Genomic DNA, 25470 nt, shown 5'->3' on the forward strand with positions numbered 1-25470 from the left:
GGCATGCAGGGGAGGGCAGTTAGGGGTGATCAGGCAGGCTGAGGCAGTTGGGGGCGAGATCAGGCCAGCAGGCAGAGGCAGTTAGGGGCGATCAGGCAGGCAGACAGAGAGGTTAGGGGTGATCAGGCAGATAGGCAGAGGGGTTAGGGGCAATCAGGAAGAGGCAGTTAGGGGTGATAAGGCAGGCAGGCAGGCAGGTGAGTGGTTAGGAGCCAGTGGTCCCAGATTGCGAGAGGGATGTCCGATTGGAGAGGGTGCAGGCTGGGCTGAGGGAACCCTCCCACTCCATGCACGAATTTCGTGCACCGGGCCACCAGTCTATATATATAAAAGTCTAAGTGACCGGCTGACCATCTGGTAGCTATGATGCGCAATGACCACTAGGGGGCAGATGCTCAAAGCACAGGCATGGAAACATGGAACAGACTGATGAATCTCAGAAGGGAGGAGGGAGAGTGGAGGGTGGGAAGAGATTAACCAAAGATCTTACATGCATACTAGAGGCCCGGTGCACAGATTCATGTACTGGTGGGGTTCCTGGGCCTGGCCTGCGGGGATCGGGCTGAAACCGGCTCCCTGACATCCCCCGAGGGGTCCTGGATTGTGAGAGGGGATCAGGCCATTTAGGATAATTTAGGATAATTATAGATCTGTAGATATATAACTGTATATAGACATAAAACAGATGAAGTTTTATGAAGTGGGCTAGGCTGAGGGAACCCACTGGTGCACAAATCTGTGCACCGGGCCTCTAGTTCATATATAAAAAAAGAACTGGTTCATACCTTGCACTATGTACAGAAATTAACTCAAAATGGATTGTAGCCCTAAATAGAAAACCTAAACTATAAAACTGCTAGAATGGGAGAAAATCTTTGTTATTTAATGAAGATTTAGGTTATACAAAGATTTCTTACATATTGCACCATAGAAAAGCAAACTATTAAATTTGACTTCACCAAAGTTATGAACTACTGTTCTTCAAAAAATACTCTTAAGAGAATGAGATGACAAAACACAGATTGGGAGAAAATCTTTACAAAATATATCCAATGAGGGACTTATATCCAGATTAATAAAGAACTCTCAAAACTCAGTAATAGCCTTTGCTTTTGGGTGCATGATAGCAATATAGTGGTGCAAATTTCCAAGAAGAGAAAATTTGTTGTTGATGGCATTTTCAGAGCTAAACTGAATGAGTTCTCACTTAGAGGCTTGCTGAAGGTGCTACCCTGGAATTGAGATCTGACTTCTATCAACCAGCATAGAAATCATTGCCTTGGCCTCTGAGATGCAGAATGTTCTTTGTGAGAAGGACCAGTGGGTCCAGGAATTGACCGATGTAGTTTAGAAGTTTAGTTTCCCTGAGGGCTTTGTTGTAGAGTTTTCTGAAGTTGAGGTAGCCATTAGAGGTCTGTGTGCCATTGCACAGAGTCTCTGCATTACAAACTTCCAGGAGGGGTTGCTGTGTTGAGAGCCTGCTGTGGGGTACTGCAGTTCATCATGGAGAGTGGGGCCAAGGGCTACAAGGTCCTGGTGTCAGGGAAACTCCAAAGACAGGGGCTGGATCCATGAAGTTTATGGATGGTCTGATGATCTACAGTGGGGACCCTGTTAGCTATATCAGTACCACCATGTGCCATATGTGCTCAGATAGGTGTGCTGGGCATCAAAGTGAAGATCATGCTATCCTGGGACCCAAATGATAAGATTGGCCCTAAGTCCCTGTCTAACCACATGAACATTGTAGACCCTAAAGATGAGATGCTATCCACTATCTATCTCAGGACATAAGGTTAGGAAGCCAGAGCTACCTGCCATGCTCTAGCCAGTTCCTGCTGCACAACAGGTTCTTCTTAGCAGCTGGATCTGGATAGTCTGGTTCTTGCTTTGTAAAGACCTTTAATAACATCTTTTAAAAAGACAAAACAATAATAACAACAAAACCCCTCATTAATACAACAAACAACCCAATTAAAAAATGGGGAAAAGATTTGAGCAGACACTTTACCAAAGAAAATATACATATTGCAAATAAGCACATGAAAAGATGCTCAATATCACTAGTTATTAGGAAAATGCAATTAAAACACTATGAGTTACCACTCCATACCTATTAGGATGGCTAAAATTGAAAAGACTGACCATACCAAATGTAGGTGAGGACGTGAAGGAACTGGAATTTCCAATACTGTTGAAGGGAATGTTAAATGGGACAGCCATTTTAGAAAACAGCTTGGCAGTTCCTTAAAAAGTTAAACATACATCTATCATATGACCCAATCACTCCACTACTAGGAGCATATATCCATACAAAGACTTGTACATGAATGTTCATAGCAACTTTATTTGTAACTAGAGGCCTGGTGCACGATATTCGTGCACTCAGGGGGCACGGGGGGGGGCGGGTCCCTCAGCTCGGCCTGCGCCTTCTCGCAGTCTGGGAGCCCTTGGGGGATGTCCGCCTGCTGGCTTAGGCCCTATCCCTGGGGATTGTGCGTAAGCTGGCAGTCAGACATCGCTCTCACAATCTGGGGCTCTCATAGTCTGGGACCCCTCACTCCTTACCACCCACCTGGAGCAGAGTCAGGAGAGGCTCCTGCCACCGCCGCTGCGCTCACCAGCCAGAAGCCAGGCTCGCTGCTCCTTAGCGCTGCCTTAGAGGTGGAAGAGGCTCCCATCATTGCTGCTGTGCTTGCCAGCCTGTGAGCCCAGCTCAGGGCTTCTGGCTGAGCGGCGCTCCCCCTGTGGGAGCACACTGACCACCTGGGAGCAGCTCCTGTGTTGAGTGTCTGCCCCCTGGTGGTCAGTACATATCATAGTGACCGGTTGTTCTGCTGTTCAGTCGATTTGCATATTGGCCTTTTATTATATAGGACTAGAGGCCCGATGCACAAAATTCATGCAAGAGTAGGCCTTCCTTCCCCCGGCTGCTGGCACCAGCTTCCCTATGGCACCCAGGACCGGGGCTTCCCTCTGGCCAACGGCAGGCACCTGGGACCCAGGCTTCTCTTGCAGCCCCAGCTTTGTCCAGAAAGTGGTCTGGAAGGATGTCTGGTCTAATTAGCATATTGTGCTTTTATTATTATAGATACCCAGAATCCGGAAACAACCCAAATGTCAGTCAGTGGGTGACTGGATTAATTGTGCAATAGCCGTACAGTAGAATACTACTCAGAAATAAAAAGGAATGAGCATTTGATACACATACCCAAAATTGTGGATAAATCTCAAAATAATTATGCTAGTTAACCTATAGTGACAGCAGATCATCAGTAATCTAGGGAGGAGGATAAAGGGAGTTGGAGGAAGGATTACAAGCTACATGAGATTTTGGGGGTGATGGATATATCCACTATCTTGATTGTGGTGATAGTTCACATATATACTTATGCCAAAATTTATTAAAGTGTACACTTTAAATATGTCTAGTTTACTGTATGTTGATTATACCTCTGGGCAGCTGCCCATAGAACTTTATAGCCCCATAACATCATTGTGGGATTGGGTTGGGGGGCTCAAAAAATGTGTACATGTTCTATTGCCAGCTATTCTTTTGATCTCTGGCAATGGTGAGTAGATGCATCCTATGAGTTTAGGTTTTAGGGCATGAAAAAATATACTAAAATGAGATACTACTTTAAGATTTGAAAAATGCCCTCTGTTTTTATATAGAGTATTATAATACCTATGAATAGTCTGATTTCCTATATAAATAATGTTTTAGAAGCAAGGTTTCCTGTGGTGTGTTACATTCTCAGAAAGGCCAGGCCTCAGTGCAGATGCTTTAAAATTGGTATAATGGTTCCTGGCTAACTGTGTTCCCCATATGAATATGCTCAGGTGAAGGTGATGGTTGATTCCGGAGACCGGAAACGAGCCATCAGTTCTGTCTGCAGCTACATTGTGTACCAGTGTAGTCGGCCAGCTCCTCATCACTCCCGGGACCTGCACTCCATGATAGTGGCAGCTTTTCAATGTCTCTGTGTCTGGCTGACAGAGCATCCTGACATGCTTGATGAAAAGGTTAGTTTACTACATCTTAAAACAATAAATAGAAATAAAATGTATGTTGGGAAAATATCTTTTAAAAGAGAATATATAAATGTAAGTACTATATTGCATACTTTAAACTGAATGTACTTGTTATATTTCAATAGAACACTTATCCTTTTGAGCACAATTCAAAAACTGTCATACTTATATTTGGTTGCAAATGAACCCATAGAGAAGTTCTATTAAAAGAAGAGGACTTGACTCATTTATTTGAGTTCTTCTTTCTTTTTTTGTTAATCCTCACCTGAGGATATTTTTCCATTGATTTTTGGAGAGAGTGGAAGGGAGGGGGAGAGACAGAGAGACAGAAACATCAATGTGAGAGAGACACATCGTTAGGTTGCCTCCCACACATGCCCCGACCAGAGCCGGGATCAAGCCTGCAATTGAGGTACCTGCCCTTGACCAGAATTGAACCCGAGACCCTTCAGTCCATGGGCCAATGCTCTACCACTGAGCCAAACTGGCTAGGGTGGGAATGTTCTTTCTTAAAAGGGTGATAGCTTTGAGATGGCCAGAAGGCACTTTGGTAACCCATTACCAAACCAAGAAAGGCAATTGATAGCCAGGCGACCAACCTAAAGCAAGGCTGGTCTGCAAAGGTTGCTTGTATCTAAAAATTTCATTTCACGCATGTTTCCCTGCTTTTGTGGGGGCACAGATATCTAGGCTGCTTTCTCTGCCATTATTCTATGTAATACTTTTTTTTATGGGGAGGCAGGCAGAGTGAATTCACAGTGAAAATAAAAGAAGAGATATCAAGCATAGTGGATATTTATTTAGAGCCTTATGCAGTTTAAAAAATAATTCTTTTTATTAAATCTTAGTCATTTTCATTAAGGCTTCTAAAGTTATGATACCAGAAATTGCTTAAAACTGTCAATAATTGATGAACTTCCCTTTGGATAACCTAGCATGTTTTAAACCATCCAGGTTTAATAGATTACAGTTACATTTCTTTCATTTGGGCTTTCATGATTTATAATCTGAGGTAGTTTTGTAAGAACTATGACTAATAAAATTGAATTGAATTTATCATTACTTATTATCTAACTCTCTGAACACTCAAATTTATTTCTTTAAAAAAATTGGGGGGAGTTTATTATTATGAAATTTATATATACCTATTAAAGAAAATGAGAAAGAAACTAGAGCCCCACTACCAGAACACAACCACTATTAACATTTGATGTGTTTCCTTGTCTTATAAGATAGGTGTATTATAAAAACTGATTCGCCTTTCCTGCTTCTAGGACTGTCTTAAGGAAGTACTGGAGATTGTGGAACTGGGTATTTCGGGAAGTAAGTCCAAGAGCAGTGAGCAAGAGGTCAAGTACAAAGGAGATAAGGAGCCAAACCCTGCTTCTATGAGGGTAAAGGATGCTGCTGAAGCCACCCTAACATGGTATGAAAGTGACTGCATAGGGAATATGCCTAGAAATTTGTTGGGGTTAGCTGTAATCCTTGTTTTTTCTCCTCCTCAGTTTTTTAGCATTAAGTGGTGCAACCCCTTTAGGATACCTTTTCTACAGAAATAAACTAGGGAAGAAAATGTCTTTTTTTTTTTTTTTGACGGAAAGAAACCAGGGACTTGGGCCTGAGAGTTGAGGTCCTTTTTTTATGTTGATTGACATTAATTCAGGTCATACCATGTTAGAGTTGGAAAGGATTTTGGAGAGCCTAATTCCACATCCTGACTTGATGCCTGCATCCAGAGACAGGATCTGTCTGGGTCACACTGTCAGGTCTCTTGCTTTCTAGCTCAGTGGTCTGTATTCTCTGTTACACCATTTATATTATACTATATTAAAGGTTCATTCATCCAAGTTTTAGGAACTTCCTCTTATGAACTGGTAATAGGATCACAATGAAAAATCAGATTTACCATCCTCATAGAGCTTCTTATCCACTAGGGAAGGTAAAATATAAACACAATTAGCTGTACTATTACATGGACAATAAGTGCTCAAAGAGAAGGAAGTACAAATAAAATGCTGGGGAGTTGGAAGGAGGAAATGAATACTTCCAGATAAGGGCAAATCGAAATAAGATTCCTGGGGAAAATGACATTGGACCTAACTTTTAGAGGATGAGTAATGTTTGAGCTATAAGCCAGACTCCAGGTTGGGTAAGTCAGCAAGAGAAGATTCCTGTTCAGTATTTTAGTAGTGAAGGAATGGAGATAGGTTGGTAAAAAGTAACAGAAAGAGTTGAAAGACTTTGTGTTTGGCTGATAAGTGATGAAAGTAGAAGGATGTAAAGAAGGCAATTTAGGCACATTTATGAACTGTGAGGAAGAGGTAAGTGGAGAAGATTAGGTTGAATCAGTACAGGTGGAAAGATGGTGCTTACCACAGGATAAATGTAGATGAAGACCCAGACCAATAAAAAAGCAGGAAGGAGCAATGTCATGTCAGTCTGGGTTGGCTTATCTTGGGCTTAGTAATGTGGTAGGTAAGACTGCTTGAAGATATGTACATAAATCAGCCCTTACCAAGATTTCAGAATCTTTGGAGTTCAGTGGTGTGTTGATAACTTAGGATACATACAATAAAGTTGGATTTTTTTCTGTTTCTCATGGGCTTAGGTCATTCAGTAGTTTTAAAAGTGTACTGGCTTTAGTTTAGTCCTGTTACTATGCTAATGCTGGCTCTTAGTGACTTTGTGAAGGTTTGGCTAATAGCTAGAAAATCAGAAAAATATGAATGAGTACTAGAAATAATAAACGTTCAGAGAGAAGACCACAGTTGAGATTGCCTGGACGGTTTTTTCCCCTTGGTGTACTAATAGAAATAGATTTAAAAGCATTATAAAAGAAGAGAGCCCTGGGATGCGACTCCCGGATCTAGTCTTGTCTCTACTGGCAACTTATCCAATCTTGAAGAGTGCTTTGAATAGTCCTATCATCATGAAATATGTCCAAAACCAAATTTCTCTGTTCCTTTACAATTATAGCTTTATGTCCGTATCACTGCTGTTTTCCAGTTATGCACACAGAACTTTGGCTTTTTTTATTTATATGTCATTCCCCATATGAAGCTAGTGACTGAGTCTAATAAACTTTACTTTCGAAAGTGTTTCCTCCATTTCCTCTAACCTCAGATAGCATCTTGGCCGAGACCCTTTCTTCTTGCCTGATTTTCCTGTTTTCAGTCTTCTACCTTTCTAGTTCATTTTGCATTCTATTGCTGAACTTCTTATTCTGCTGCTTGAGTGATAGAAAACAGAATATTCTGTGAATGCTGTGGTCTGGTTTTCAAGGGCCTCCTTATTCTTCCCCCACTTGAACTGTCTGATCTTTCACAGCACATCCGTTTTGCCATGAAAGCCACTCATGGCCGTGAACAGGGCATACTCATACCTGTCTATATACGACCCCTGGTTTTCAGGACTTCCCTCTTCTCTAGGCCACGTCTTCCATTGTTCAGTGCTCACCTCAAATCTAGCTACCTCCATGGGACCTTCTTTGGTTGTTCTGCTTCTGCATGATGACTCTTTTCTGTACCTGGATGCTCATTCAGTCTGACCCTACTGTAGAGCATGGAATTCTCATACCTGGTTATGTCTGATACATGCCAGTGTTCTTCTCAACCTGGGTAGAGGCCAAGTTTGTTCTTCACACCATGCACAGTGCTGAGCACACAGTTGATAATGATGGAGTATAGATTGCCTGCTTGGGTTTTTCCCCTTGGTGTACTAATATAAATCCAGAATTAGGGCTCTTGGAAGTCATTTCAGCAGCCCCTCCGCTTAAGTCACTTTAAGACAGACTTGTTATTTAGCTTCTGATTCTGGGATATCTGACCCCCAAGGTTACCCATTTCATTTTAATTGTTAAAAACCTGATGTTTACATTGAACTGAAATCTCTCCCACTTTAACTCCTACTCATTGGTTCTGATTCAAATTTTTTTTCTAAACAGTATGTCTGAAAGACAATGTTTGTTCTCTGGTTCATTTCTGCCAGTACTTTCAACTATTTTTTATATGACAGGGGAACCAAGTACCTTTGTCATCCTGGTCATTCTCCTCTTAATGGCGTAGCTTTGACTATGCACCTCTTAAAGATCATTTGCTGAGTATAATATGCTAGATGTGGACTGATATTTTAGACTCTGTAAAATATATTTTCATTTAAATGTACTTGAAGACTACATTGGATTTTTGGTAACCTATTGATTTGCATTAATTCTGCAAAATCTTTTGAGTCTTTCATCTGTTGGAGGGCATTTGGATGTAATGTACAGAACTTTATTTTATTTATTTATTTTAAATATATTTTATTGATTTTTTACAGAGAGGAAGGGAGAGGGATAGAGAGTTAGAAACATCGATGAGAGAGAAACATCGTATCAGCTGCCTCCTGCACACACACCCCCTCCCCCCGCACTGGAGGTGTGCCTGCTACCAAGGTACATGCCCTTGACCAGAATCGAACCTGGGACCCTTCAGTCCGCAGGCTGACGCTCTATCCACTGAGCAAAACCGGCTAGGGCAGAACTTTATATTTAAACCTGAAATTTTTTTCCTGTAAGGTTTGCTTTATTTATTTATTTATTTATTTATTTATTTTAGTCCTTTAAGATTTTTTTTGGATCCCAGCTTTGAAATATATATATTTTTTAAATATATTTTATTGATTTTTTTACAGAGAGGAAGGGAGAGAGATAGAGAGTTAGAAACATCGATGAGAGAGAAACATCGATCAGCTGCCTCCTGCACATCTCCCACTGGGGATGTGCCTGCAACCCAGGTACATGCCCTTGACCGGAATCGAACCCGGGACCTTTCAGTCCGCAGGCCGGTGCTCTATCCACCGAGCCAAACCGGTTTCGGCAGCCAGCTTTGGTATATTAACTCTGCAGCTCAACTTTTGGTCAACTACAGATTTAATGAGCCTACCTTGTGTGTCCTAATCAAAGGCACTGATAAAAATATTGAAGGAAAGGTAAACTCACAAAGCACATCATAGGAAATTTTCCTTCAGGTTCACAGGTATTTTAAAATCTTATCTGTAGGTTTATCATGATACACTCAAATACTCACATGTCTTGATTTCAAGGTAATTCTCTGCCTTTCCAGTTTAGTCACCATCAAGAAGAGAAAATGTGGTTAGACTGGTGAGATTTGATCTTAGTGACCTATTCCCTGGTGAGCAACCTATTTGATAATGTCTTAGAACCTTGCATAGAACACAAGCAAGCTCACATGATTCATATGCTTTGTGACAGCCATCTTCCCGTTTTTAGAAAACCAAAGCCACATGTTCCCATTACTGGTATGTCACCTATTATTCACAAATCCTTAGGCTTGATCCATCATGAAACTTTCCTGGTCCTTGAAATTCTTAGATAGTCCTCCTCTTAGGAAGAGAGAGAATAGAAGGAAAAAATATATTGAGCAATGTTGCCTTTCATTATCAGAAATGTTTGAGTTCAAGCATTAGAATTAAAGAGAAAGGGAGATGCTACTCAAGGTGAGGATTGAGATGATAAAAGTGGTGTTGGGGAATATTACCTTTCCAAATGAGTTACATATGAAAGGTCAGGTAATAATATTAGGACCACAAGATAAAATCTTATGTTTTCATTACAAGATACATTCTCTCTGTGCTTCAATTTCTTCATTATAAAATGGGAATAATAGTGCTATCTATCTCATAGGATTGCTATGGTAACTAAATAAAATAATGTGTGAAGTGTTATGTATGTTATTTGTTGAATGTATGCAAAAATCTCTATGAATATAAACATATCTGAATGTTAAGGCTTGATCAGTTGAATTCCAATGTCCAAATCAGTTCTTATATATTTTCTCATTTGATAATTATAGCAGTTTTGCAAAGTGTAACTATTAATGCATCAAGTTTCTTACCTGGAAAATGAGGACAATATCTACTCTGGTCTTTTAAATGATCACTTATCTCTTCTGAGCCTGAGTTTCCTCATCTGAAAATTTGAGTGGGTTTGGTTTATCCTTTTCTAGCTCTAGAATGCTTTAGCTAGCATAATTTTGAAAGATGGAACACACAAAAGTTTTTAATGTATCTTTATCTTTTGGTGCTTTGGAAGTGTGGTTGATTAGGTTCCCTGGGTAGCAAACTCCGAGAGAGAAATTTGCTTGCAAAAAAGTTTATTGGAAAGTGCTCTCAGGATCAACCCCTATGAAGGAGAGAAGGAAGCAATATTCCTTCACTCCCTCATAGGGAAGAACTAAACTGTGAGCAGTCACAACAAAGAGATCTGGAACTGAGTTGGCACTTCAGAGTTTTCTGAAATTGGGGCAAGAGGACTGAAACTTTATACCCCTGCATCAGCCATTCGTTGGGTATGGACTGGCCCAGGAGGTAGCTGTGATCTTAGGTGAGGTGGTTCTTGTTGGCCCAGGGCACCTCTTGGAAAGAGATCAGCTGAAAGTTGTGGCCACCATCTTCCTGCAACTAGGGGAGTGAATCTTTCAGTGGAGGGGGCAATCTGGACGACACATCAAGGCATCCACCACAGGGAGTAAATCTGACCTGCAAAGTGGAAGCATGGCCGGGTCGATTAAAATCAAAAGTGCAGAAGGACACATTGACACATGAGGTAAACTTAAGATTTTACTGTGGGAATTAACTGTTATCTTTTGTATTCTCCATAGTATTATGCAGTTGCTTGGTGCATTTCCTTCACCCAGTGGTCCTGCCTCTCCTTGTAGTTTGGTGAATGAGACCACTTTGATTAAATACTCCAGGCTGCCAACCATAAACAAGCATAGCTTCCGGTACTTTGTCCTGGATAACAGTGTCATCCTGGCAATGCTGGAGCAGCCTCTTGGAAATGAACAGAGTAAGTTTCAGCACTTTGGGCTTTCTCCACAGCTATATCATCATATTCATCAGTACGAGCAAGCTATTTCCTTCAGGGAAGGAAAGAATGCAAATTCTAAGCAACTGTGAATTTGTCAGAAAGATGTCTAGCTGTGAGATAATAGCGAATGAAAAACGGAAGGTCAGAAAATGGAATATACATATTATATAGAATCTTTTAGAGGCCCTTAATGTGTATCTGGAATATCAGAAAAGACCTCTATAGTTTTATAAATGTTTATTTTAGTGGGCCATTTTCTGTTGTTGTTTTTTTACTATGTTTAAAAATCATTATTACTTTTCCTTTCTTCTTGAACTTTGGATCCTGCCCCACTCCACAGTGTTCTATTTCAGTCACTGGTCTCACCCTTAGAGGTGGAAATTTGAGGAGTCATCTTTGTCTTGCCTGTTTTTTTCTGTTATTCCCTTATATAATTGATTTCTACCTACCCAGTGACTCTTTTCTTTTCTCTTCTGGAGTTGGGCAATTATTAAAGGCCCCATCTATTCCATATTAAACTGCTCTCCCAGTATATTCAAATGCAGGGCCTTATTATTTCTTACCTAGATCATTGCTGTGGTTTCCTGTCTGGTCTGATACACTCTCCTTCCAATTCCGAAATTTGTTACCCTTATCTCCATCCTTCTTGCTGCTACCATTGTATTCATCCTCAAATACAGATCTGACCATGCCAGTGCCCTGAAAACCCTTCAGTGATTTTCTATGGACACAACATTCACTGTTTTCCTCTTCTTCCTCCCCTAAATATAAACCATCTCAAAGTATGTGATTACCACTATAAGCAAGACTACTGAAAATACATTTTTTTCCTGATGTATGTAAAGCCAGTATATAAAGGAAGCATGTTCTCAGACTCTTATTGCTAGAAAGGCGAAAGAAAGTGAAGGTTACAGAATCTGTGGGCATACAGGGACCCAGGGAATCACCTAGTGTACAGTTCCCTTATTTACAGGTGAAGAAACTGAGGCTTGTCCACTTGAGAAGTATGACTAGAACTAGAATCCAAATTTTCTGAACCTCATACCGTCCCTTTGTTATCATTGCCCCTCAGTGATAGGGTTTTCTCACTTAAAGATTTGCCTTCTTACCTTCGCAAAGGTGAACGGGTCTTAGAGTCCCATGCAAATTCTTGAGAGAATATATAAGTAGGATCTCATAAATCCATAAAAATGAAAAATTAGACATTTCCCCGAAGTTCAGGGGTAAATGAATATCATCATAGGTTCCCATTGTGTTGTGGTAAGATACAGAGATTTTAATATGGAATAAATGGGGCTTTTAATAATTGCCCAACTCCAGAAGTGCTGGTCCCAAGTCTTCTCTCTTCCTTCTCTATCCCAGACCTAGGGTTTGCTTGAGTCTTATTCCCTATCTTCTCCCTAATTTTATGATTCCTTCTACTCCTAAACAGCCTGCTGAGGAGTCTGTAAAATCCCAGTATCCCCTCTGGGTGTCCTGGCCTTTTCCAGATTTTTTTACATTTACATTTCATCAGAAGTCTACCAAAAATAAAAAAAACAATTAGGATTTACAGATTTACAAAGATATCTTAATAGTTTATTGTAATAGCTAATAGAGGAAATGAGAGAGAATTGTGAACAACTTTGACTCCCCCACTGGAGACTAAGAAAGGAAATAAGAAGAAGGATCTGGGTTACTCAGGAAGTCCATCCTGAGTTCTTTACCTACCTTTTCCTGCCCCTGAACTTGCAGTGGGATGGAACAGTGCCTGCCTTCAGTGGACAGTGGTACACAAAGACATGGGTGAATGTAGCAGCACTGCAAGCAACCAGTCTAGTCTGTCTTCCTGCACTTGGGTTATTCCCAACATTGGAAGTTAAAAATATTGGCCAGGACAGTGTTTCTCAAAAATGTGTATGTGTACCATTGGAGGTATGTGAGATGAAGTTAGTATTTTATGTATTTTTAAATGTGTTAAAAAATACATAATTAGCACACCAAAATTATGGTTTTCTATTTAAAGTAGAGATATACAATTTCCTTTGAAAATAAATTTAAGTTAAAAAAAAAAGGAAAGAAAGTGGTTCATATAAAATAAGACTACATGGATATGAGAAACCACAGAGGTGGTACACAAAGGATGAAAGTTTGGGAAACACTGTGTTGGGCTTTATTAGAAGCTCTGCAGTTGATAACAGGTGTATTTTAAATGATTGTCTGAAATAAAACCTTTTACATCTTTTTATTCTAGATGATTTTTTTCCCTCCGTCACTGTGCTGGTTCGGGGAATGTCTGGAAGACTTGCATGGGCACAACAGCTTTGCCTTTTACCCAGAGGAGCAAAAGCAAATCAGAAGGTATCCATCAGAAGTTACAGGGAAGTGACTAGGCGTGAGTGTGTGGATATGTATGTGTGCATGTGCATGTGTGCACACTATGATTTAAAGGTTAAAAAGTTCCCACAAAAGTCACAGAAAAAAATAAATATTTTTTATCCTAACCAGGGTCTCAGTCAGGGGCTTTATATTTAAATGATCTTAGGAGCCTAGACTTTTAGATTCACTAATTACTCTTTAAAGACATCTTCAAGGCAGATGTATTTTTAAAAAGCTTTCCAGGTGTTTCTGGTATCCACTTATAATTAAGAACTACCATTCTGAACAATTGTCCTTTTTTCCCCCTGGGCAATGTTAAATAAATATAATAAAACTCAGGTGCACGCCATATATGAAAAGAGTTTGGCTAGACCTTTGATCTCCCTGGTAACAGGACTTGTTTCAAATGATTTATTCCCATATAATTGGTAATGTGCTCTATAATTTTCTTAATATGCTGTATAATTGAATGAAATCTTATTTTCAAGTGGCACAGTTTTGTTTTTTTTAATATATTTTTATTGATTTCAGAGAGGGAGAGAGAGAAACATCAATGATGAGAGAGGATCATTGATCAGCTGCCTCCTGCACAGCCCCTACTGGGGATCGAGCCCGCAACCCAGGCATGTGCCTTTGACCGGAATCGAACTTGGGACCCTTCAGTCCGTTCTATCTACTGACCAAACCAGCTAGGGTGCAGTTTATTTTCTTTATAACACTTGTAATTTTGTGAATAAAATTTGCTCATGGGAGAAAAGAATTGGAAAGTTCAGATAATGAAGAAATTTTAAATCACCTGTGTCCTCTTTAGAAGTATATAGCCACTTTAATATTTTAGTGGATTTCCTCCCAGTCTTTTTTTCCTTTCTGTACACAATAACACTTAAATAGAATGTGAGTCATTTTTTATACTGCACATTGTAAGTTTTTACTTATGTTACTAAAAATTGTTTAAAACATGACTTAATAAAATTTCACTAGCATTTAAGGGCAATTAGAGTATGTGTCTAAAACCATTTAATATCTTATATGTCTCTGTTGGGTGAGATGTGTTCATCTCTCTGAGAGGAGCACATGCAACATCATGAGGCTCACATTCTGTCAGTAGTACTTAAGCATTGAAGACTGAGAAGAAAGGAGATTAGGAAAGGACCTGAAATTTGTTGATGGTTTAATATGTGCCAAATACATTTTTATTTAATCTTTACAACATTTTTTTTAGATATAAAAACAGAAGTCTCACAGCTTGTATATGTTAAAAGTAGGGATTTAAACCCATGAAGACCTAGATTTGGTGCCCATACTCTTTCAGTTAAGCCATACTAAGATTCTAATTGAACTCCCTGAGTAGTGATGCCCAGTGGACCTAAATTGTACTTTATTCTATGGAATGATTTGAGAAGTCTTGGGGAAGAAGAAAGTTTGAGCCTTAAGCTCTGAAATGCCTCACCCACTGGCTTTCCAACTGAACATAGGAGATTCAGGCCTGGGAAATATAGGTCCACAACCCATTTATCAGTCACAAAATCTATAATAATTTGATGAACAATCTTACAAATATATAATAGAGTACACCAGTACACAGGCTATTTATCAAAGGTAATTGCAGATTCTTACTGAGTTCTTGTGTTATGTGATCCTAGAGAAACATAGGCATCTAAGAGACCAGGGAAATGCATGTCATTATAGATGACACCAAATGTAATAAACATAATGTTATTTGTTTTATTTTAACAGCTTTTTGTGCCTGAACCTCGTCCAGTTCCTAAAAATAATGTTGGATTTAAATATACTGTGAAACATCGACCATTTCCTGAAGAAGTAGATAAGATTCCTTTTGTGAAAGCAGATCTGAGCATTCCAGACTTGCATGAAATCGTCACTGAAGAAGTAAGATGAATTATTGTCAGCTGTTGTTAAGAGAATGACTATAAACATTCTTAAACAACTTCCAGGCTTAAGACACTGCCTTTTTTTAGTGTTACTAGAGGCAATTCATAAGATGATTTGGATCTCTGTCATCCAGGAGGTTATATAGTAAGACAAGTATAGATTGTGGCTGACTGAACAGAACTGGTGTCTCTTAGAGAGAGGTCACTGGGCTGCATAGGCTGGTCCATGGCAGGTTTCAGTTGTGTGGTGACATGATCAGACTCTAGTGGAGGACATTTGGAGAAAGGAGACCAATTCAGAGACTATTATGACAATCCAGGCAGGAGAAAGGAAGGACTACCTCACTGGTAGTGGAAGTTAAAACATTGGAATGTATTGTAGAGGTAGGTCCAAGCTGTCTTGATGAGGGAAGGAAAAGAGCCAAAGAACTTTAGATTTTTGAGCTTGAGTTTTAGTTGTGTTATAATTGAAGGTATTGGTACCATTTATAGAAATCTGGGCATTAGGAAGAAGACAGGTTTGGGAAGACAGGAAAAATGTATTTGGCTTTAGATTAATTCAGATAAGTAATTAGATTAAGTAATTGATATTTTCGTTCAAAGGAGAAGAATTTTAAGAAGTTGGGGATAGAGGTGTGTCAGGGCATGAGAGACTAGAAGGGCAGAAATGGAGGCTGCCTACCTTATCAAGTGCTAGGGAGATAAGGGAGAAGGAGCACTAAGAAGAGGCCCCAGGATTTTGGCATGAAATTGTACCTGCCCTTTGAGAATAGGTTCAAAGGAGTATTAAAGTTGGCAACAGAGTATAAGGAGCTGTGGAGTGAAAGTTTAATGAGAGGCAGTGAATATAATCCATACTGTTAGCAGTAAAGGGAAGGATACAGAGTGGATAAAGCCTAGTAAGGAAAGGCAAGGCTAGGTTTTTTCTTTTTCTTTTTTTTCAAATATATTTTTACTGATTTCAGAGAGGAAGGGAGAGAGAGAGAGGGGGGATCATTGATTGGCTGCCTCCTGCACTCCCCCCACTGGGGATCAAGTCTGCAACCCAAGCATGTGCCCTTGACCGGAATTGAACCCGGGACCCTTCAGTCTGCAAGGCCGACGCTCTATCCACTGAGCAAAACTGGCTAGTGCTTCTTTTCTTTTTTAAAAAAATTCAAGGATAAGAAGAAAATGAACATGCTTAGTGGTCAACAAGAAGGAACCAGTGGAGGAAGTCTGTGTCTGCTAACACTATAAGATGGGCTAGGGAAATGATTAATAGAGTAAGGCCCTGGAGGTAGTAGGGTCAAGAGTCTATATTATTGTATCCAGACAGGGGATACTTCTGGTAAGACAGGAGAAAAGGAGAGAGTAGGTAAAGGTTCAGAGACATTTAGAGGTAGAAAGGAGGAAAATTTAAGGAGTTTATGTAAACTTTAATCTTAGTTCTTAGCAGTGAAATAGGGAATCAAAGATGGCTCTTAAAATTGCCAGGCAGCCCAGGTAAGGTTAAGTAGCATTGTTTGTAGTGACGTTACTTACTGTGTTGTAAGTAACTTCAAAAGTCCTTAGGATTTGGAGGCATTCAAAAGTCCTTAGGATCTGGAGGCATAAGCAAAAAATTTGGTGTGGAGATTAACAGGAATGAGAATATGGGAAAATAAGGAACAACAGCCATTTCTATGCTTAAGAAAGGGTATTAACATATTTGGGGGTTTAGAATTGTTTGGGAAGTAGATGAAGCCAGAGGATGCTAATGGCCTGGGAAAATACAGGGATGGGTTGGATACTTCCTAGTGATGGAAAGTGAAAGTGTGGTAGCAGGAAAGGGGGCTTATGATTGGAGAAGGGAATTTCAGAATTATAACTCTTGAAAGTTAAGCACATCTGAGATACAAAAGTGTGCTTTATAGAGGGCCAAAAGTTATAAGGATTGAGCAGATTGTAGAAATGCAGAGTGGGGCAAAAGTAGGTTTACAGTTGTATGTAAAACACTTTATTCTTGTATTATTATTTATTAATTATTGTATTATTTTCCATATGAACAACTGTAAACCTGTTTTTTCCCCCCACCCTGTATAAGCCAGGTTGTTAGAAGGATCATTGCTCACCAAAGAAGGTGAATTTTAAAGTAGAATTGATTGGAAGGGAATCGGAAGGGTCAGGGGAAGTTCAGAGTAATTAGTGGAGTAATCCATATGGATAAAGACTTCAAAACATGTGGGGGGGGTCACTACAAAATGAAGATAGACAGTGGTCTGGAAGAGGGATGAGAGTAACAACTCTGCCCCTTTTCTTGAAGGGAAGCAGAGACAGTGCTTTCATTTAAAGGGTGAAGATGGAGAAGCAATTCTTGAGACTATAGGGGAGTTTTTTTGGTATTTGTTTTAACCTTGAAACATGTTTGCCTGGTTGCATACACTGTATTGAATTGAAACTCAGTGTTGATCTCTGAAAATTATCTTTACTTACTTTGTTGCTTGTAGCTTTATTTTCATTTTAGAATTAAGAATGATCCTATTTCTTTTATAATAGTTTCAAAAGATTAAATATTTGGCTTCTTTCAGTTAGAAGAGAGACATGAAAAATTAAGGAATGGAATGGCCCAGCAGATTGCTTATGAAATACACCTTGAACAACAAAGCGAGGAAGAATTGAAGAAGAGAAGTTTTCCTGATCCAGTTACGGATTGTAAGCCCCCACCTCCTGCCCAGGAATTCCAAACAGCACGCCTTTTCCTTTCACACTTTGGATTTTTGTCCTTAGAAGCATTGAAGGTAATTTTCCTAAACTTTTATGAGTAAATATATTTGTAAACTAGCATTTAGCTATTGATAGCTAAAACATTTTTATGAGAATAGAAAGAATTTAATACATCTAGCTCTGAATTTTTCAGGATAATGTAGGGCCCATATCACACATAAATGACACCTACAGATAATTAGAAAAAGAATCTTAAAAATCTTTCCCTAGTAAAATTTATTACTGAAAGGATGGGCTGCAGTTGATGCTGCACTTTTAAAAAGGAACAAATATTTGTGAGCCAAGCACTGCTTATGTTGTGCATTTTCTAAGATCAGACTGTGTAGGTTTGTGTCCTGGCAGCACTACTTGCCAACTATGTGGTCTTGGGCAAATTGCCTGACTTCTCTGAGTCTTAGCTCCTCTTTTACAAAATGGGGGTAACAAAAGTATCCATCTCACTATGGTCATGTTAAGATGCTTCATGTAGTAAGTATTTTGCATAATGTAAGTCAGCCTGTAAAGTAAATATTGCCATTCTTAATTAAAACAATTTTACAAGGGAAGTGATGCTGTCCTATTTTACAGATGTGGAAACAGAATATTTTTAAAATGTGAAATCCGCCTGCCTGTGGAGGATTTGGGGTTTGCTGTACCAAGACCACTTTGTTTTAAAAAGCACAACTGAATGTTGTCAAGCAAGAAGTTGCTTATTGCACAACTTGTCCCTTGCCCTTACTCCCTAGCAACTACTTGGTTAAAGGCCATTTAACATTTTTAGGAAAGCAGGGAGAACTTTGTGTCTGATTTTGGATTTCAGCATGTAGATGGAAAATGTTTTATTGTTGTAGAAAAGTGAATTGGTGATGGGGAGTATGAGCATAAAAACTTTTAAAATGCAGAAGAAAGGAGAAGAGAGGAAATAATGAGAAATACAGTGGCAGGAAACAATGAAAAATACAATGGCAAATATGGAAGGCAAGGAACAAAGATACATCCTACAAATAATTAGTGATATTCCTAATGAAGAAAACTGAACAGAGTCAAAGCAGTAATAAAAATATACTAGGAGAAAATTGTCACATCCTGTGGACTGAAGGGAGATGAGAGGAGTCCTAATAGCACTGTCCCTGAGATTGTAATTTTCCATTCATGTTATCTGTTTTAGTTAAAATTTTTAAGCTTTCAAAAAAATAATGTTCATGCTTTGTCATCTGTGTCAGAACATAGGAAAAAGAAAGTTTCCTGGTTTATTGTATGAACCTCAGGGTATTTCTAATCACTTAAACCTGACAGCACACATACAAAAAAGCTATAAACCAGTCTTATGAATCTATATACAAAAATATGTATATGAAGGAGAATGCTAGTCAAACTGAATTTAATAGCATGTCAAGCAAATTACCTTCCACAACCAAGTAAGATTTATTCTAGGAACTTAAGGAGAGTTAGTTATTGGGAAATACTAGTAAAGTTAATTAAGAGAATAATTTAATTGTATTAGTAGATTAGTCATTAAAACAGTAAGTCAGTATTTAATAGAATAGTATTCATTCTGATTTAAAAATACAAACAAAAAATTAAATAGAACTAGTAATGTAGATCTCTCTAACTTGTAGCTCATGAGAAACTTGAAGTACCCCTTGTTAAAATCAGAGGCAAAGAGTATCGACCTTGACTGCTATATTATTTAGTCAATGAAATTTTTAAAATTTAAAGTAATTATAGATTGCCCTGGCCGGGTAGCTCAGTCGGTTAGAGTATCGTCCCAATACAACAAGGTTGCGGGTTTGATCCCCGGTCAGGGCACATACAAGAATCAACCAGTTAATGCAGAAGTAAGTGAAACAACAAATCTATTTCTCTCCCTCTCCCTTCCTCTCTCTAAAGTCAGTTAAAATAAAGAAAGAAAATAATTGTAGATTAATAGAAAGTTGTAAAAAAAAAATGTATAGGAAAGTTCTCCCAATAGTAACCTCTTACATAGATATAGTTACATCAAAACCAGGAAAGTCAATGAAATATTAAACTAAGGGGTAAAAACTATTGAAAGAAGACAGGTCATAGGTAACATGGCGTTTAATTAGACAATCATAAGAGAATCAATAAAATGGTTAAATGAGAGAATTAAGAGCACCACACAAACAAGTACAAAATTTAATTACTATAGCTATAATGTCTGGTTAAAAATACAGTGTAGCCCTGACCGGTTTGGCTTAGTGGATAGGCCTTCGGACTGAAGGGTCCTGGGTTCGATTTCGGTCAAGGGCATGTACCTTGGTTGCAGGCACATCCCCAGTAGGAGGTGTGCAGGAAGCAGCTGATCGATGTTTCTCTCTCATCGATGTTTCTAACTCTCTATCCCTCTCCCTTCCTCTCTGTAAAAAATCAATAAAATATATATTTTTAAAAATACAGTGTAAAAATACCTAATTTACAGCTGTTGATATTGACAAAAGTTACCCTAACAAACTTCACAGGACCTAGAGGAAAAATTTTAAAAGTTAAGAGATATAAGATGTGCATATGATGCTCCTGGATTAGAAGGTCATCCAGGAGAACAAACTAATGAAATAGCTTACTTAAAAGGAAAAGAATTTGGAGGCTTTGCCCTACAAGCTGTATTACAGTATGCTACAGCTCCACAATTTCTTATTCATGATTTCAAAGTAAAAACTCAGAACCAGAAGTTTGTTTGTACATTTGTAGCAAATTCAGTTAGTGGCAAAATCTGGCCTCTATTGACATGACGCTATTTGTAGTCTTTACTTATTTCACTTAGTGTGAATAATCAATGTCTTTGGTTATAGGGTGCTGCCCAAGCCCTTGCTAGAAATGTTATGTAATAGACATTTGTGTTTAAGTTTTTGTTAGATACAAGTTTTTAATTCAGTTGGATAAATACCAAGGTGTGCAATTGCTCTGTTGTATGGTATGACTATGTTTAGCTTTACAAGAATCTGCCAACTGTCTTCCAAAGTGACTACCATTTTGCATTTCCACTAGCAATGAATGATTTTTAAAAAAGTACATTGAAAAGTTTTCTAGAAAGTATGATATGTTATAGAGAAAATAGGATCCAAAATTAAATGCATATGATCTCAATTATCTTTAACAAAAAAAAGGCAAATGCAAGAACTGGAAGGAAGTACACAAGAATGTTCTATTGTTTCTTTAGTTTAAGATTATGGTGTGCTTATTCCTGCCACTTTGTAAGTTTATATTTACTATTTATTAAACCATGAACAAGTATTGCTTTTATAATCAGAGTAGTGAAAAGAGGAAATAATTTCTTTCTTCCTTTGGTGGTAGGAACCTGCAAATAGTCGTCTACCTCCTCACCTTATTGCACTCGACTCCACAATACCTGGATTTTTTGATGACATTGGATATCTGGATCTCTTGCCCTGTCGTCCTTTCGACACAGTTTTTATTTTCTATATGAAACCAGGTCAGAAAACAAACCAGGAGGTAAGATTTCTGAACTTGAGGGATAATTTGTATGGTTGTGAATATAAAAAATTGTACATGGCTTGTGCTTATCCGTAGTAGGAGATGAGTTATATTTGATGCTTAAAGACTTGTGAACCAGTTCAGAGACTGAATTAATGAAAACTATGGTGCTTGGAGTCCCAAGCCTTGACTCTCAATGAATTAATTTAGAGCCAAGCTATATAGCATGTCTTTCTTCCTCTTAAGAAATTCAGATTCATAAGACAAAAGAAACTAAAATACAAAAGGTTAGCCACAAAAAGCTAAATCTAGGCCTGATTGCTTTAGAGTAAAACAACACAACGTATATTTACTGAACATCTTCCCTGTGGCTTAACATGCCAGAGTATAGGCATAATTAACAGTCTTTCCTCCAAAGGAGCTCATCTTCCAGGTAATCTCAGAAGCAAATAATTTCAGTTGAGTTATGCATAGTGTGCAGTGGGGAAAATAACACCTGAAATAGCGGATAAAAACAGAAGACTAAGTAAAACATGGTTGTATACGTGTAACAAAGTGAGTAGGAGAAGAGTGAAGAAAACTGTAAGATAGGTGAGAATGAAAAACAGTGGACGGCAAGAGATTTGAAGTGTCTGTTGGAAATGCATAGTGGAAACATGGAATAGGCAGGCTTACCAAGTGTGACTAGGAAAGGGCCAAAGGAAGATTTGTAAAATAACAGTATACAGATGTGTAGGGCACTGTGACTATAAGATCTTGGAATTTTACTGTAATTGTAAGACCATTAGCTAATCAAATTGAGAACACCTTAAGAAACTTACAAAGTCACAAAACATTTATACTGTTAGCACTATTTCAAATTATTGGAGCCCTACTAGAAAAGGAGATTGATTTATGAGAAAGTTCTCATTTCATGTAATTGATTCTATAAGTATTAAGAGTTTGCGCCCTGGCCGGCTTGGCTCAGTGGATAGAGCATCAGCCTCCGGACTGAAGGGTCCCAGGTTCGATTCCGGCCAAGGGCACATGCCTGGGTTGTAGGCTCGTTCCCCAGTGGGGGGTATTGGAGCCCTACTAGAAAAGGAGATTGATTTATGAGAAAGTTCTCATTTCATGTAATTGATTCTATAAGTATTAAGAGTTTGCGCCCTGGCCGGCTTGGCTCAGTGGATAGAGCATCAGCCTCCGGACTGAAGGGTCCCAGGTTCGATTCCGGCCAAGGGCACATGCCTGGGTTGTAGGCTCGTTCCCCAGTGGGGGGTGTGCAGCAGGCAGCCAATCAATGATTATCTCTCATCATAGATGTTTCTATCTCTCTCTCCTTCTCCCTTCCTCTCTGAAGTCAATAAAGAAATATATATATTTTTAAAAGAGTTTGCAATCAGTTAGGTACCAGGGTTATAGGTGTGAACCAGCTCTACAAGGTTTCTGTCCTTCTAGAACTGCTGTTTAATGGGAAAGACAGATGATTAAATGAACAATCATAGAAAAGTGTGCTAATAGGAATATGTTATAGGCTCCATAACAGGAACACCTAACCTGGTTTCAAGAAGTCGTCCTTGGAGGAAAAGACATTTAAACTGGTATTTGAAATATGCATTGGCAGTAGATAAAAAGTAGAAGCAGGTTGTCACTAACCAAGTAATAGCATATATAAAGGCTCTGGAGGTAAAAGAGAACTCTGTCTTTACAAAATTCATTGAGAGTTTAATATGCTTGGTTCTTGGGAGAATGTAGGCTTGTGGTAGCCAGGAATAAGACTGTTGGACTCAAGTTTTTTGGAAGAACCTCAGTAGAATTGGGTTAATTGCAGGGATTGGGGATCTGTTTGGAAGGAAGTCTAATGCGTGGTTTGTATGAGAATAATAGGACTATTTTTCTCCTACTTGTACAAGAAGACTCAAACCCTTAAGGTAATTCAAACTATTTTAGTTTTCTTAGCTGTCATGGGAGTGAGGGCTACTATGAAACAATGAAGATTTTCTGAGGCCTCTTTTATAATGGCTGAGACCTAGCCACAGGGTAGGTTTAGAATAATTTCTGGCTGCCAGCCAGTGGCCTTCAGGTTGAATTTTATTCACTTACTGCATCTTGACTCAATTTTCAGAAATTATTTATTTAAAAGTTTCACTTATGAATACAAATTTTAATTGGAAGAAAACTGGAACTGGCTGTCAAATCAGTTTCCTGGCACTTATAAGAATATATGAAGGGATAGGAGTAAACAAAATAGTTACATTACTAAAAAGTGTTTAAGAGATCATGTGTTTGACAGAAGATGGCCTGGCAGTGATACCCAGTGGATTGAGAAATAAATGTAACACCCCATATTTTGATTTTTTTCAGGCCCCCCTGACGATCTTAACATAGATTAGCATTGTATGAACTATATCAGTGGTATGTGGACTGGCTGCATCAATCTCAGGGCAGGAGGACTTTTAAAAATAGAAATTCCAGGATACTACCCCTGCTGATTCTGATGTAGAAGGTCTGGAGTGGGCTAAGAGAATCTTAGGTTTAAGAATTTCCACAGGTGATTTTGGTACATTCCCTCTGTCTTCCCCCACCTCCCATTTAATTTGTAGAGGATGTCACATTTCCTCTCTTTAGTGTAAGGTTTTCAACAGCATAACTATTGCTATTTTGGGCAAGAGAATTCTTTCTTAAGGCATCTGTCCTGTAAATAGGAATTAGCAGCATCTTTGGCCTCTACTCACTAGATACCAATAGCTCCCCACCAGTTGAGATAATAAAAATGTCTCCCGACATTGCCAAGTGGCCCCTGGAGGGCAAACTCACTCCTGTGAGTACCACTGTTTCAGAATTAGGGGCTTTTCTTTTGTGGACCAGTAAAAAGTCCAGTTATTAAATTTGGTACTTAATGAAGAAGAGAGAACCTTCTAGTCCTTCATTTTTTTCTGGAATGACTTCATGCTCTTCTTTGGACTAAGAGACGGATGTTTTTATGCTCTTTTATTATACCTAACCTTTATTGAGTTTTTAATAGATTTGTATTTTTGATAGCATTTGTCAAGATTTATAATTAAATGATCACATACAAAGGTAATGTTTTTCACTAACCAGTAATCTCTGTGAAGGCAGGGACAAAGTGTTTTTTGTTTACTTTTAATAAACAAGTGTGGTTCAATAAGTGTTTTGCTGGGGTGGGAGAGGGGGGAAGCTAAGGGCTTTACTTGCTTTATCTCACTTAATCTTCACAGTCATCATTATTATCCCCATGGTATAGATGAAAAATCTGACACAGTGAGGTTAAGAAATTTGCCCAAGGCCCAGCAAGGATTTGAACTCAAATCTACCTCAAAAGCATGCATTTTTTTAACTGCAGTTGTATATTGCCAAGTTTATTCTGAACTTAGACTTTATTTGTCAAATACTTCCAAACGAACTGATTTTTATAAAGATTCATTTTGATATGCTCTTGTTTCCTTTATTATAGCTGATGAATGATATGTATTTCAGATTTTAAAGAATGTGGAGTCTTCCAGAAATGTTCAGCCACATTTCCTAGAATTTTTGCTCTCCCTTGGCTGGTCAGTAGATGTGGGCAGACATCCTGGTTGGACTGGGCATGTTTCTACCAGTTGGTCTATAAACAGTTGTGATGATGGCGAAAGACCAGAACAAGGTAAAACTCATTAAGCTCTTTGTTTTTTTCTTGTTTTGTTACTCTTTTTTTTTATTATTTCTGAAAGTATTGCAGATGTCCCCTTCCTCCCTGCCCCACCTTTACTATGAGTTTGTAGTCTTATTTTTAAAACTAATAAGCAGAGATATATAAAGGAAAATCTCCTTCCCCTAATCCTAGTCTTCACAGGAGGTCACTTAATAATAGTTTGTATATTTTACCAGACATTTTTGTGCATAAATAAATGTTATACTAGTATATAAATATAGAGTTAATTGATATAATGATCACAAACATAATTTCTTTTTTATAGTGTGAATAAACAAATTTCATTTTCTGTAACAGTATTATAATAAATTTAGATTATCTATAGCAAATAACACAGTTTCCTAACAAATGTATTTTGCCTAATAAGTACAGTTTTCTATTAACAGGTGTGATTTAGAGACTTAGTGGCTATCATTAAAGGTTACATTCTTGGGACATTATATAAA

At 38.5% G+C, this 25470-nt stretch overlaps 1 protein-coding gene, 1 long non-coding RNA gene and 1 pseudogene across 10 annotated transcripts in view; 2 read left to right on the plus strand and 1 right to left on the minus strand.

The window, feature by feature from the left end:
* The window catches only part of RALGAPB (Ral GTPase activating protein, beta subunit (non-catalytic)), an 82140-nt gene that overhangs the window by 38917 nt on the left and 17753 nt on the right, over positions 1-25470 (plus strand). For all 7 annotated transcript variants that reach the window (XM_014540604.1, XM_005867311.2, XM_005867310.2 and 4 more), the window contains 8 exons: positions 3844-4026; positions 5310-5461; positions 10695-10882; positions 13137-13243; positions 14999-15151; positions 17703-17912; positions 21190-21348; positions 24811-24976. In XM_014540604.1, coding sequence (XP_014396090.1) covers positions 3844-4026; positions 5310-5461; positions 10695-10882; positions 13137-13243; positions 14999-15151; positions 17703-17912; positions 21190-21348; positions 24811-24976 — 1318 coding nt within the window. The remainder of the gene's footprint in view (positions 1-3843; positions 4027-5309; positions 5462-10694; positions 10883-13136; positions 13244-14998; positions 15152-17702; positions 17913-21189; positions 21349-24810; positions 24977-25470) is intronic.
* On the plus strand, positions 728-1906 carry LOC102245824 (annotated as a pseudogene).
* The window catches only part of LOC106726298, a 29450-nt gene continuing 13000 nt past the window's right edge, over positions 9021-25470 (minus strand). The window contains exons 1-5 of one of the 3 annotated variants that reach the window (XR_001362346.1): positions 21684-21826; positions 21220-21314; positions 16678-16737; positions 10361-10494; positions 9021-9415 (exon numbers count right to left, since the gene is read on the minus strand). This is a non-coding gene — a long non-coding RNA (uncharacterized LOC106726298). Of the gene's footprint in view, positions 9416-10360; positions 10495-16677; positions 16738-21219; positions 21315-21683; positions 21827-25470 lie in introns of those variants that run through there. The other 2 variants (XR_001362348.1, XR_001362347.1) reach the window with 2 other exon arrangements.

The sequence above is a fragment of the Myotis brandtii genome, unplaced genomic scaffold (genome assembly GCF_000412655.1).
Source record: "Myotis brandtii unplaced genomic scaffold, ASM41265v1 scaffold248, whole genome shotgun sequence".
NCBI classification, from domain to species: Eukaryota; Metazoa; Chordata; class Mammalia; order Chiroptera; family Vespertilionidae; genus Myotis; species Myotis brandtii.